Source organism: Rhinichthys klamathensis, unplaced genomic scaffold, assembly GCF_029890125.1.
Source record: "Rhinichthys klamathensis goyatoka isolate OS25496 unplaced genomic scaffold, OSU_Roscu_1.1 h1tg000781l_1, whole genome shotgun sequence".
In the NCBI taxonomy this organism is placed as follows: Eukaryota; Metazoa; Chordata; class Actinopteri; order Cypriniformes; family Leuciscidae; genus Rhinichthys; species Rhinichthys klamathensis.
In genome coordinates, this window is record NW_026607178.1 from 134333 (window position 1) to 149275 (window position 14943).

Genomic DNA, 14943 nt, shown 5'->3' on the forward strand with positions numbered 1-14943 from the left:
GGGAATGTGTCTCCCTCGTCTAAATGATGTTTTATTAACAAAGTTCGGGAGAAGCACGTTCAGATAATTAACACGGGTGGAGAGCACTCAGCAATCATGATTAAAATGTTTCATTAACAAAGTTCGGGAGAAGCACGTTCAGATAATTAACACGGGTGGAGAGCACTCAGCAATCATGATTAAAACGTGTACATATAGACTCAGCAGTCTCACCTCATTTCTCTGACAGTTTAGCAGCGTTTGGCACGCAGTACCTTCCTAACACGTCCGAATCGAGCTTCGTGTTCGATAAAGAATCTTTGCTGCAAACCTCTGGTATTATCTCATGGGCGTCAAGCCAAACAAACGGGTCCTCGCAACCGCGGGCGAAACATTCCCAATCTACTTCTACGTATTTCTTTAAACCGGACCATTTAAAATTCCTGCCATAGAGAAATGGACACGGCAATGCTGCCCTCTTAACGCAAAGGAACGGGCCTTCCCGTCAGGCCGCCGCAACAGGCCCTAAGTAAGCCGCGCTGCAGATTCAGTCCCGGCCAGTCCACACTCTCAACATCTGCCGGGTCAACTCCGTGAGTGCTTAGCTCAAAACCCTTTTCGTTTTCTGTCCCTGATTTGAACTTCGCATCGCTTCAGTTGTTGAATCATGAGCAAGTCATGCTATCTGGATACACATTTTGACCGGTGGAACACGTGTATTAAATAGTTTCTGTACAAAGGATCTGCTGTTCATTAACGCAATACTTCTGGTAAACTCACATGTAAACAGTAGGTCTCATATTACGTGCAGATTGCACACAGAATCATTAAGAACCTCTTGTTGACTGTCCTGCAATTTATTTACAAAATCGCTTAGAAACTTAGTTATTGCATAAATGTATTTTTTATTTTTAAGTAGGTAATTTTAAACTTTTAAATTTTAAATTGTATTGTGTTTTCTGATTCAGAACAAATCAGCATGGAATATAATATGACCCATTAAAAATGATGAAAATAAACAGAGAAATAAGAACATTTTCAAATTGTTTAATTATCGATCCCTCAGCCCCGCACAGTTCTGCTGAGTTCGGCATTCCAATTGCACAGGTAAAACCATGGGTTCAGCCACGTCCATTTGAATTTTGGGCATTAACTTGGATACAGGTGATTTCCAGGCTACACTGCACAAAGCTCATCCACCTTCCAAGACCGTCTAAACTGTTCCAAACGCGAACTGCCATCTTCGCAATTTGTCCAGGTAATTTTCTCCACTGCCACAGCAGTGATGTCTCCTCTGCTCCCGCAGAAGCTCTGTTTTTCTGGCTAATTTTCTCCACTGCCACAGCAGTGATGTCTCCTCTGCTTCCACAAAAGCTTTGTTTTTCTGGGTAATTTTCTGCACTGCCACAGCAGTGATGTCTCCTCTGCTTCCACAGGAGCTCTTTTTCTCTGGCTAATTTTCTGCACTGCCACAGCAGTGATGTCTCCTCTGCTTCCACAGGAGCTCTTTTTCTCTGGGTAATTTTCTCCACTGCCACAGCAGTGATTGTCTCCTCTGCTTCCACAGGAGCTCTTTTTCTCTGGGTAATTTTCTCCACTGCCACAGCAGTGATTGTCTCCTCTGCTTCCACAGGAGCTCTTTTTCTCTGGCTAATTTTCTGCACTGCCACAGCAGTGATGTCTCCTCTGCTTCCACAGAAGCTCTGTCTCTCTTGCTAATTTTCTCCACTGCCACAGCAGTGATGTCTCCTCTGCTTCCACAGAAGCTCTGTCTCTCTTGCTAATTTTCTCCTCTGCCACAGCAGTGATGTCTCCTCTGCTTCCACAGAAGCTCTGTCTCTCTTGCTAATTTTCTCCACTGCCACAGCAGTGATGTCTCCTCTGCTTCCACAGAAGCTCTGTTTCTCTTGCTAATTTTCTCCACTGCCACAGCAGTGATGTCTCCTCTGCTTCCACAGAAGCTCTGTTTCTCTTGCTAATTTTCTCCACTGCCACAGCAGTGATGTCTCCTCTGCTTCCACAGAAGCTCTGTTTCTCTTGCTAAATTTTCTGCACTGCCACAGCAGTGATGTCTACTCTGCTTCCACAGAAGCTCTGTTTCTCTTGCTAAATTTTCTGCACTGCCACAGCAGTGATGTCTACTCTGCTCCGCAGAAGCTCTGTTTCTCTGGCTAATTTTCTCCTCTGCCACAGCAGTGATGTCTCCTCTGCTTCCACAGAAGCTCTGTTTCTCTTGCTAATTTTCTCCACTGCCACAGCAGTGATGTCTCCTCTGCTTCCACAGAAGCTCTGTTTCTCTTGCTAAATTTTCTGCACTGCCACAGCAGTGATGTCTCCTCTGCTCCGCAGAAGCTCTGTTTCTCTGGCTAATTTTCTCCTCTGCCACAGCAGTGATGTCTCCTCTGCTTCCACAGAAGCTCTGTTTCTCTTGCTAAATTTTTTCCTCTGCCACAGCAGTGATTTCTCCTCTGCTCCCGCAGAAGCTCTGCTTCTCTAGCCAATTTTCTCTACCGCAGCACTGATGTTTCCTCTGGTCCAGCAGGAGCTCTGTTTCTCTGGTTTCTTCTTTCTCTGTCCAACGAGCATTGGTCTCCCAGCGGACATAGCATGCATGTTTCCTCCTTCTCCATCCAGTGAGCATGGTCTCCCAGCAGATGTTGCATGCATCTATCTCTCCTCTTTTTCCATCCAGCGAGCATTGGTCTCCCAGTGGATGTTCTATGTACTTATGCTGCGTTCTATTATTTATGCGTGTCGGAGTCCGACTAAAAAGACAGACGTTGCCTAGCAACACACCCCCTTCCTTGGATTTCCCAGCTCGAAAGTCAGACAAACGTGAGGACACAGAGCCAGAATTCTGATACGGAATCGAAGTTGGCCGTGCCCTGTGACTCGCATAATTTGTTTTCGGACCGCTTCAGTTGTTTAATCGACGTTTTTATTTATTTATTTTTTATCACTCATATTACTGCAATACCTTACTGCGTCCGTGGGTATAGTAATTGGCCTATGTTTTCTCTTTCGTCCAGCGACGCAGTGTGAGAAAATCCCCTGGCCAAGTACCCATTTTTTCCTTTCCTGTTTTCTCTTTCTGCCCAGCAGGCTTTGGTCCTACAGCGGATGCAGTGAGAACTCTTCCGGTAGAGCACTTATGTTTTCTCTTTCGTCCAGCGACGCAGTGTGAGAAAATCTCCCGGTTGAGTACTAATTTTCCTCTTTCCAGTTTCCTCTTTCTGCCCAGCGGCTTCAGTCCCACAGAGGACGCAGTGAGAACTTGTCCGGTAGAGCACTTATGTTTTCTCTTTCGTCCAGCGACGCAGTATGAGAATCTCCCGGATGAGTAATCATTTTTCTCTTTCCAGTTTCCTCTTTCTGCCCAGCAGGCTTCAGTCCCACAGAGGACGCAGTGAGAACTTGTCCGGTAGAGCACTTATGTTTTCTCTTTCGTCCAGCGACGCAGTGTGAGAAAATCTCCCGGATGAGTAATCATTTTTCTCTTTCCAGTTTACTCTTTCTGCCCAGCGGGCTTCAGTCCCACAGCGGACGCAGTGAGAACTCTTCCGGTAGAGCACTTATGTTTTCTCTTTCGTCCAGCGACGCAGTGTGAGAAAATCTCCCGGTTGAGTACTCATTTTTCTCTTTCCAATTTCTTCTTCTGCCCAGCGGGCTTTAGTCCCACAGCGGACGCAGTGAGAACTCTTCCGGTAGAGCACTTATGTTTTCTCTTTCGTCCAGCGACGCAGTGTGAGAAAATCTCCCGGTAGAGTACTCATTTTTCTCTTTCCCGTTTCCTCTTTTCCAGCAAGCATTTTTGTCGCAGCGCACGCAGCGAAACTTTCTCGTAAACTCAGATCGGAAGGGCCACTCCAAGCTACATGGGCCTCTCGGTCTATCGTCCGTGATTTGCGCGAACAGCACCCATCAAGAAGGCACAACTCTCCTAATTTGCCATTACAATTTCTCCCTATCCTCAGGTCAGCAGGGCCCGTCAGTCCAGGGCAGTGAGCCGCCACCACGGGCCCTCCCGGCCAAGCGCCCAGACCTTTCACGAGATGCCAGCCCGCCAATCTCGGCACTCATTTGGGGGGGGTCTTTAGTCCGGCGGCTGTCCTCTGCTCTCTAGCCTTTTGGGGGGAGTACTCTGGGTTCGGGCCGAATTCCGAGCTCGGAGCCCTCCCCCCGGACAGCACGCCAAATACGCATTATACTTTATTCCCCTTAATTGTATGTAAGTGTGAACTCGTGAAATGATGTTTTATTAACAAAGTTCGGGAGAAGCACGTTCAGATAATTAACACGGGTGGAGAGCACTCAGCAATCATGATTAAAATGTTTCATTAACAAAGTTCGGGAGAAGCACGTTCAGATAATTAACACGGGTGGAGAGCACTCAGCAATCATGATTAAAACGTGTACATATAGACTCAGCAGTCTCACCTCATTTCTCTGACAGTTTAGCAGCGTCCCTCCACCACCCCTTCTCCACTCTTCTAGTCCTAAACCACTTACATACGGGGGGGAGTACTCTGGGTTCGGGCCGAATTCCGAGCTCGGAGCCCTCCCCCCGGACAGCACGCCAAATACGCATTATACTTTATTCCCCTTAATTGTATGTAAGTGTGAACTCGTGAATTGTGATCCGATAGACCACAACGCATCTTAATATCATGTATAAACAGGTCCATAGACTTGCACTGTAAGAACATTGCTATAAAAAGAATGTTTGCTTATTTTTACAAAAGTGAAGGTCAAATAATTCCAATTCTTTATTGATTAAAATAGACAACACAACACACTGTAATGCCACTAACCTGTTAAGCAGAGGAGTTCATTCTGAGTGACGGACTGTTTAGTTCCCTCCGCCTGGGATGGATGGATGGATGGATGGATGGATGGATGGATAGATAATACATGGAATAAATACATTTCACATTTGCATTCAATTACTGTAAACTATTTTACAAAGACCCAAAACTATATCCAAATAGCAATTATCTAAAAATATCCTTTTAGAATAATAAACACAGTATGACAGATGAATTTGTGTTAGGAAATTGATTATGTAACGTTCATTCCATGTTGACTTGTTAGCTTAGTGTTGGAGATTGAGTCACATGATTTCAGTAAGCCTGTTTTTAATAGCGCTCATATACAGTAAAGGCACGTACCTCCACCAGAACACTCTGCATCACAGTATCAATTCTGCCTTTGTCCGGAAAAGTCACCACTTCATTGCCACACAGTTCTCGGGTTTGCACCGCCTCAGCGCGCACTGTAATGTTCACCTTTCCTGTAAAACACACACACACACCAGTACACAATGATCCTTTGTGTGGATTTAAGTTACAGAAGAAACAAAGTGCCCTGGGGCCTGCAATAATACACAAATCTGTTACCTGTTAAAGGGATAGTCCACCCAAACTGTTTTAATTCTGTCATTATTTACTCATGTCCTGTATGATTTTAATTTCTGAAAATATCTGAAGAATGTTGGTAACCAAACAGTTTTGGGTCCCATTGACTTCCATTATATAGACAGAAAAATACAATGGAAGTCAATGGGCACCAAAACTGTGTGGTCACCAACATTCTTCAAAATATCTTCAGGTGAAAGAAATAAAAACAGGTTTGGAATGACATGAGTAAAATGAATGACAGAATTTTCACTACATCCCTTTAAGACATTCCTATTTTAAGCGTGATACAAAGCCCTGGTGGTAACATGATCAAACATGAAATAAACTTTTCAGTTTGTGGAACCAAATGAAAATGAAATTTCTGTTTGTTTTTGCTCATATACATAGACGTCAAAGTATCTGGCTTACCCAGGGCAGAAGGCGTAACAATCCACTGAAAGGTTTTGCTCTCTTCAGAACAAACACACTGAGTGTATGTGCAACCTTTACACGGCCGAGCAGTGAACTGCTGTGAGTCCGCCAGCGTGACCTTCACCTTTATTAAAAGACACAGAGATTTTGTATAGTGCCAGTCTACAGGAAACGGTTTTACTACAAACGATTGCAAAACCACTCCAGGACATGAAAGTAAACAAATTACAGGGGCTTACCATGATACATTTGGGGAGGTAGTTGAATACAGAGGCTTTGAGAGTGAACGTCTCCTCACGGATAACAGAGTAAGGGAGGGAAAGGCTCACAAAGAAGGGCTTGAAAGCAGTGAGATTGATGTTGGGGGCCAGTCCAAACCCGGAAGGGGACGTGCAGAAAGCCCCTGCAGCCCATTTAGTGATGGTGTCCGGGACAGTCTTTGCAACATCCACAGATCCTGATCTCCTGGTGAATTAAAAAAATATATAGTGCTTCTGTATAAATTAAAAAGACTGTGCCGTATATACTGTTTACAGTAATCCAAATCCAAATAAAACACAGCTTTACTGAGGAATAGTACTGCCATGGTACAAGATACATACCCCACAGGGATAAGATCCCATATCCAGGTTTCCGGAAAGAATTTGCGGATCCTCCCAGCATGATTTTTCATGTTTGTACCAAAACCCGCTCCCGACGGGGCCAATTCAAATCTCCCACCATCATCCAATGCAGCTGTTCGAATTGATAGTTTGTAAATCCAATAGATAAAAGGGGCATTTCTAAATCCTAAACAAAATCAAATTACTTACGTTCCCTCATCACCTTCATTTCATTGAAAATCTCAGTACAAACAACAGGTGCTTTCACATCAGAGTTGGTAGCGATTCTGATTCCAACTTCCTAGAAAAAAAGCAAGCTTTATGTGACAGTGGATAGTGTACAGTGAGGCTGACATTGGAAGACCTCTGAAATAAGAAGTGTTGTTTATCTTACTCTAAAGATGGTGTAGACATCATTTTTGAGACTGTAGTAAGGGTAATGCATGATGCTGCGCCTGCGCCTCGCAGGTTCAGCAAATTCCCTCTCCATAGGATGCCGGCAGGGGTAAGGCTCCATTTCCTCAGTGTTGTATGGGTACCCCGACAACAACTGGACTGGTAACATTCCAAAGACCTGTTGAATAATGATAAGAGATTGATCCGTAGAATTGACAATGTAATCTCCTAATCACTGAAAAACATTATTAAATTGCCATGAGAGTGTGAATAATATAAAACTCCAGTTTAAAGCACATGTTGCAAGTTCTTAGAGATGTACTTGTTGTATTCATATGTTTCATGTGGTTTTGCGACATTTGTTGCATTTTCAAAAAACAATTTTCTATTTAATAATTAATAATTACAAAAATGTAATTTGGTGTAACCAGCAAGTACAAAGTAACAACATATTTTCATTAAATCACATGAATTTTGCTTAAAAAACATTTTAAAATATTAATAAACAGTGAAGCAGTTTTGTTCAAATATTTTTTAATATTAAAATTGTAAAATTTTTAGGAAATCATATTTGTAATGTCATATTGAATAGCCAATTAAAGTAAAAACTAATACCGTATTTTCATCACACCACATGATTTATTTTTACTTTTAAAATATTAATAAACTGTGAAGCAGTTTTGTTGATATATTTTAAAAAGATTTTAAGAAATAATTATAATTGGTTATGCCAAACTACTAAGTTTCTTTTCAAGAATTGTATTCTTTTAATAAGGCTTTTTTTTTCATTATTAACTTGTTTTATGGACAGCTGTATCACTTCATTTTTTTTTTACTTTATGTGCTCCCAAAAATCTATCTAAAAATCTCAATTTAAACTGGGAAATTAAAAACATGCTTATTATGGAAGAAGTGTATTCAAGTGTATTCTTTTTTTTTTCTACTCATTCAACTGGTGAACTCATCTATTAGTTATAGTTGTAATGTAAGTTATGATGTAACATACAGTGGCTGCATTGAGCTCGGCCTCTGGCCTCAACAGAAGCACGCTCTGATCGATGGCCCGAACGGAGCACAAGGAGTCAGGACTGGCTTTCAGGTTAAGAGATGTCTTCTCTCCAGGTAGTGCCGTGGGAGACGAGAACTTTAAAGACACCTGAAGAGCACAAGCAGTCTCATCACACATTCATGATAATAAAAAAAAGATACATAAAAGCTTGAAGGGCACATTGAATTCTGAAATGGGATTTCATGTGGGATTTTCTGACCTTGTTTGGCAAACATTCTTCAATGGGGAAGTTCATACTGTCTGCTACTGCTTCTCCGCTGGGAAGAACGGTGTAAACCAACACCTGAGCGAATGGAGCCAGAGCTGCTGTCTTCTTCAGTGAGAATCTCAGCTCTCCTTTGTTTTCTATTATGAGAGAGAGAGACCATTTGTGAAAAAAATAAATAAAAAAACAGGCACCATTAAAATACACTTGTACCCTATACAGAACAATGTAAATGTTGTTTAAAACAAGCTGTGTACCTTTTCCAGTCTTCACACTTACAGACAGACGGCCATTTAGAGCCATGCTGCCTTTGGAAAGGACCTGGAAAGCAAAAGGTAGATAATTGACAAGTTATGCATTGCTACAGAGCTCTACAGCTTGATTAACATTGCGATATTTTTCATCATCATTTCTCCTGGTGTAATACAGTTACCCTGCAAAATTTAGGAAACCTTCAAGAAAAATTCTGTTTCTGAACCAAAACAGGGGTTGAAACACTGATAGTAAAATTCTGGCCAATTATTTCCATATTACGGCAGCAATGGCTGATATTAAAAGTCTAAAATATTTGTGTCTAAATAAATTAAAATTAAACATCACAACATTATACTCTACAGTATGAAAAAAATGGTTATTCATTTTGAGCTAAAGATTACATTTATCAATGTTTTTGGTGTTTTTAAAATGAAATGTAAGTGAGCATTAATCTAAATGTAACGTTTGGGGAAATAAGCGTGGGCAATTAAATTATAGGTAATACGTATATAAGGTTCTGATATAAACTTGTACAGATAAAGTAATAAATCTCTAATATTGGCTATGACTATGGTGCTGATATATCGTGCTTCGCTGAAAAAGGTCAAAAAGCTTGTTGAGCAATAAAACAAATGACCAAGCAATAAAAAAAGAGTGTCAATATTAAACATACAATATAGAAGAAATCCAAGGTGTTCTGGCCTGGTTTCAGTACATTGCCCTGAATGATGTAACTGGCCACCACAGTTGCATCACTGTTACAGCTGAGCTTCCCTGAAGCCTTCATCAACATCAGGAAACTTTTGCTTTTGGAGTAAAAGGGTCTTATGTAGAGATAGCCTGATGGACCATATCTATAACCCCAATAATCAGTCCGCTCTTCTCCCTTATGTTGGACCTAAGAAAAAAAAGTTTGCCAATCATTTTACTGCACATGTGAAATGTTACAGTATACTGCATTATACATACTGTAAACATCATGTTATAAAACAAAAACACGACTAACCCGTAAAGACACATGTTTTTCTGACCACTCAGAAGTGTTGAAAGAGAAACTGGCAGTGCCAGTGCTGTCTGTCGTCAGTGTCACATTAACAACTTTTTCACCATTATCTGCATAGACAATCACTGGCTCATTTTTCATCGGACTGGACTGTTGATTAGTGACCACAACCTGTAAGAAAATAACATGTAGAGAAAGATAAGAATCATTAGCTCACAAACAAATGTTACACTTCCTGTACACAGTATGGCTATGCTGACTGCTAAACAGGTTGTTTATGAATGCTGGTACCAACAGTTATGGTACCACAATGAACTTTATTCGAAACTTTTGTTACTTTTGGAGCAGCTGTTACCTTTCCCTTAAAGAGCATGCCAGGCCTGTATGTGTCTGATGTGTCCTCAAAGTTAACATTGACATAATCATTGGTAAACATAGCTGTTGTAGTAGTACCCGACACAGTTATCCCTGGAGGAACAAAAGACCATGTTTCATTACTCTGTATAGGAGAATTAAAATAGACAGCAGCAGTTGTTCTACACTCTCACCTGTTCCAGACTCTACCACTTTAGAATTCACCAGGAAATTTCCACTGTATTGTAAGCCAAATTCTTCCACATTGACCACCCATGACCCACAGCCAGTCTTGTCAGTCTAAATAAACAAGAATTAAATGAAAACAGTCATTTAGACTTTTGAAATACTGACCCTTGATAAAAATAAGTTTATTTTAGCAATTTTTTTAAAAGGGTGCTCATTACAGAAATAATACACTTTTATAATATACTGTAATGTTTTCAGACATTTTGTATGATAATTGCATTGAATGAGAGTCTATTACAGTTTCAATTTATACTAAATGCTATTCGCTGAACTTTGAAGTGCTTTTTGAACCACTTAATAGGACTTTAGTACATCTTTAAATGTAATTTCATAATGACTTCTATTTTCTTTGAAATATGGTTAAAGTGTACTGCCAAATATAGTGAAAAATATGATGGAAATTGAAATTTAGCACATTTGAATGTATTAACTTAAAATGTAATATTGAATAACATACTACAGCTAAAATTATATTCAAGAACACATCTAAATAAGTTTACTTCTTTAAAGCATGACAAAAAGATTATTAAAAAAAATTCATATGTACTTTAAAGTAAAATGTTTAATATCACATTATTACATTACTTTTTAAAATTGTACTTACAAGTGTTAAGAAACATTAATATAAGTGTTCTCTCTTTCAGTACAGTATACCTAAGTGGCCTTTTATTTCATTTATATTATATTATCTGCAAGTACAGTTTATTTTTAACATTTGAAGTACACTACAAGTGCACGTTCAATACAATTAAGAGCACTTCTTTTAGCATATGCTGTTTATAAAACACTAGCCAGTTTTGTCAGAAATGCTGTTCACTAAGAAATTGCATAGAATATTATTATCAGCTATTATGGCATTACTATTAGCTCACTGTTTTTAGGATTACAACCCAAAAGGTAACGGTTTTCTGTGTGCAGAAGGTAACTTACCATCATTGAATATGACTTGCATATGTCAACCCTTTTATTAGAGGTTCTATAATAGTAAAACCAGGAATTCCCACACACTTCAGCATTCACAGACCCCTGCACAGGCTTCCCATAAGTGTATCTACAGACAGTGGAAAAAAAGGTTGTTTTTAATCAGGCTGAACATATCACTGAAACAAAGGTATGTGCATATTTCTTTCTGTAAAGAATTTAACATTATTTGAACAAATTCTTACTTTGCACAAACTTTCAGAGTGACCTCTTTGTCCAGGACGGTTATTACAGTTGGAAAATTGATGATCACTTCATATTTTGGCAGAACTAAAAGAGACATGTGGAAAAAAAACTACTATATATATAGCTGATCAATATTGGATTGGCATATAAAAGCTGATTTCTAGTTCTGACCATATTCTTTAATTTCAAAGTTGTGTGATGTTTGGTGGTTCTTCTCATCCCAAGCACTGATCGTGTAGTAACCCTGAGTGGCTTCTGGAGATATGGAGTGGAACAGGTCCAAAATGCCAATCCTTGTTGACTGATTCAACCACTGACCAATGCGATTCGAGTTAGGGTCCTAAACAACAGTGGGGCATGATGAAAAAAAAAGCCTACAGTGCTTTTCCAACTGCATTTAAGTGAAGTAACAAACAATGCACAGATCAAGGCTGCTTGAAAGTTTTTATACCTGGAGTTCTACCGTTTTAAACTGCAAGAGAAAGACAGAAGAAAATAATTTCAGTTAGATACAAAAAAACAATAATATATATTCAATAAAAAAAACTAATAATAAAATAATAATAATAAAAAAATATATATATACCTATATATATATATATATATATATATACATATTTTTTTTTTTTTCATGTAAACTGAATTAAACCTACCACTTGTTTGTGGGGCAAGAAATTGGAATCCAGAGACACAATGCGAAATTTAACTGGAGAAGAGAAAATATGAGAGAATATTAACATGCAATACAGAAAGATTCACAGGTTCAGATTAGTAAATATGAGTACGAGTACTGACAACTGAAGCTATTGTGGAATAATTTGGATAGAGAAATATTACTTGTTTGTCCTGGCTTGTAGATAGGCCTGTCTGATTGGATGAAAATAAGATTTTGGGGGGGATTTATGAGGATCTGAGTGGTTTTGCTCAGGGATGTTGTGCCTCCTCGGATTGCAACATTGACGGATGCCACAGACTCCACAGTGACTAGAGGGACCTGGAAGATACAAAATAAAATAGGGAACAAGTACAACTCCATGATATAACTCCACGTAGTGAATTGAAAACATCATCAAGACTGCAGGGACCACTGAACAATTCCATAGTGAAAAGAATGTGCAAAATGAATAATAAATGCAAATCTTAGGGTTTTAGTTGCACAATAACGATATTGTATATCTCATCACGGATATGCTCTTTAACATTGATGTCATTTTATAAGAGTTGTTCAGACATGATGTATACGAAAGGTCATGATCTCTATAACATAGCATTACCTGATACACTACAGCACACTCTGTTTTGTTAAGCTATATTGAGTAGCCTTTACCAACCTTAAATGGGACGCATTTGTAGAAATCCTTTGTAATGGAGCCCTGTTGTAGAATGGTCACATTTCCACTGTCAGACCTCAAAGTTACCACTAAAGAAAGTGGTTCTTTGGGCTCATGGATCTGTGCACACAGAGTCTCTGTGCTACCACTCACCGCCTGGGAAGTGACAGACACCAGGTATATGCTAAAAAAAGACAAAACACAGAAATATAGACTTAGGAGTTTGGTTGATGCAGTATAAATGTGGCACTATGAATTACCTTATAATGTAAAAAAAATGTTTTTAATTATATTTCACCAAACAATACATTGTGCATAAGACAATACATAAGTTTGGAGTAATTAAGATTTATTTGAAAATAGCATTATTTCAAATATCTTTTGTAACATTATAAATGTCTTTATTGTCACATTTGAGCAATTTAATGTGTCCTGGAGAAACTAAAATTCTTTTTTTTTTTTATCTTACTTAATTTTGGTAGTTTTTCAGTTTCCACAAAAATATTATGCAGCAGTGCAAGAATGTTGGTAACTAGACAGTTGATGGGTCCCATTGACTTCCATAGTATTTTTTTTTCTTACATGAAGTCAATAGGGTCCATCAACTGTCTGGTTACCAACATTCTTCAAAATATCTTCCTTTGTGTTCAGTAGAAAAAGGGAATTCATAAGGGTTTGAAAAAACTTGTGGGAGAGAAAATGATGACAGAATTTAATTTTTTGGATGAACTATCCCTTTAACTATCCCTTTAATGACAGATGCAGACATGTGTTTGGCTTCTTCAAAAAGCAAGGAACAAGACCGTATTGAACTATTGCATTGCACAATGAACGGAGTAAAGTAAAGTCTCTGTTAAACTCCCTTGTTGTCTTTAATAGTTACCATAACATTACAGAATTCATTAACGTTGTTAATATAGACTAAAAACATTAATATTATACTATTAATTAATTTCCTGATTCTTCAGCTTCTGGGAATGTCCCCACCAATCTCAAAACCAAAACTTACACCCTTGAGCTGCACAACATAATAGTAAGAAATGTTTCTTAAGCACTAAGTCAGCATATTAGAATGAATTCTGAAGGATATTTAAAAAAACAAAAACATTTAAAAAATCGTAATTATTCCAGACTTTTATTATTCCACACTTTTATTATTCCAGTGTATGTAGTTTGTTATAGGCTATATTTAAAGTAAAAATATTGTTTTAATTAAAAGGTAAAGCTTTATATTTTATGAGGGAAGGGGCATTCCCAGAATTCCATGCACAAAAATTCACATTTGATTCTATTTAGCATTTTCAGTTATTTAGTTAACGTTTTAGCGTTAAAGTTAGTGTTGTGTGAGACTAGTGGTGTTTTGTGTTTGTATGGGTAACACCGTGCTCTGTCTTTACTAAGTTGCTGGAGAGGCCAATGCTGATTTTAGCTCACAGATTTAATAGCTAAAACAAGCTGCCATTTTATAATACAATTTAATGTAAAAAACGGTGGTCAATGCTCGTCATAATGCTTTTTCCCCCGTGAAAAAAAAAATTACAGAGTGAGAACTCAAAAGTGCTGTTGTTCTAAACTTTTCATCAGTGTTCACTGTAGTTGTGATTCTTGTGAAAGACGCTCGTCTAGTCCTCGACCTGCAGTTTTCCTCTTTACGGCTACTCTACCTTCTGTTATCTGGTATTTGTGAAGATAATAATCATAAAGGTTCTTACGGATCAGTGGCTCCACTTGTTAACGAGCATTGAATCAGCAGCAGCGGCAGTAGCGACAGCAGCAGCATCCTGAATCCTGAGCAGTTATTCCGGCACATGCGCAGAGAACTCGTCCACTGATCCCATCATTCAAGTGCGCACTTTTATACACCTCTGCCTCCTCCCTGTCGACTCCACCAAGGCGAGGAAAGTTGTGCAATTGGTATGAGTTGGATAAATTGGGATAAATTCCTCCTGTGTTGTGTAACAATAAATTGGAGTGATTCATTAAAGTCAGTTGTTGCAAAGAGGCTGAATGGGTTAGCCTACACTTTTTGGTTGTTTGCAAAGATTACTTTGACAAACAATCTGTATTGATCATTCAGTTATTTGACACTTGGAAATGTTATACATTGCAAACAATAAAATAAAATCTAAAATAAAATAGATAAAGGACTTTTTTATCAGACAATGCAGGCACCATTTATTCCAAAGACTTTTAACCCCTGTCCCTCAAGCTTCACAACCTTAAACTGATTTTAGGACATTTTCTCTTCATCCACATGTTCAATGTGTATTCTATAATATAATATTCATCAATATTCGAGTTGCATCACACACAGAAATAATCCAAGTATAATGTGTCGATGAAATATTTTGTTAACACAGTACATTTCATGCAGATGTTACAAAAATATCATTACTTTTATTGGTTGACAGTTACAGGTGTGAAAACATGACAACCACTGCAGAAAAATCTGCATGTATCATGTGGAAGAATATAGAACCATTAGAAAAATGCATATAAAATATG

At 38.7% G+C, this 14943-nt stretch overlaps 1 protein-coding gene across 1 annotated transcript in view; it reads right to left on the reverse strand.

Moving 5' to 3' along the window:
• Positions 1-14237, reverse strand: part of LOC130077858 (alpha-2-macroglobulin-like protein 1) — a 73938-nt gene extending 59701 nt beyond the window's left edge. Inside the window, exons 1-22 of the mRNA XM_056243241.1 lie at positions 14151-14237; positions 12439-12622; positions 11945-12101; positions 11761-11813; positions 11559-11579; positions 11279-11447; positions 11107-11191; positions 10871-10991; positions 9886-9991; positions 9693-9805; positions 9341-9508; positions 9008-9232; positions 8337-8400; positions 8074-8219; positions 7812-7961; positions 6804-6983; positions 6616-6710; positions 6410-6520; positions 6047-6272; positions 5805-5931; positions 5148-5269; positions 4791-4842 (exon numbers count right to left, since the gene is read on the reverse strand). Of these exons, the coding sequence (XP_056099216.1) occupies positions 4791-4842; positions 5148-5269; positions 5805-5931; positions 6047-6272; positions 6410-6520; positions 6616-6710; positions 6804-6983; positions 7812-7961; positions 8074-8219; positions 8337-8400; positions 9008-9232; positions 9341-9508; positions 9693-9805; positions 9886-9991; positions 10871-10991; positions 11107-11191; positions 11279-11447; positions 11559-11579; positions 11761-11813; positions 11945-12101; positions 12439-12622; positions 14151-14218 (2743 nt within the window). The 5' untranslated portion in view covers positions 14219-14237. The remainder of the gene's footprint in view (positions 1-4790; positions 4843-5147; positions 5270-5804; positions 5932-6046; positions 6273-6409; positions 6521-6615; positions 6711-6803; positions 6984-7811; positions 7962-8073; positions 8220-8336; positions 8401-9007; positions 9233-9340; positions 9509-9692; positions 9806-9885; positions 9992-10870; positions 10992-11106; positions 11192-11278; positions 11448-11558; positions 11580-11760; positions 11814-11944; positions 12102-12438; positions 12623-14150) is intronic.
• Positions 14238-14943: the final 706 nt, after the last annotated feature.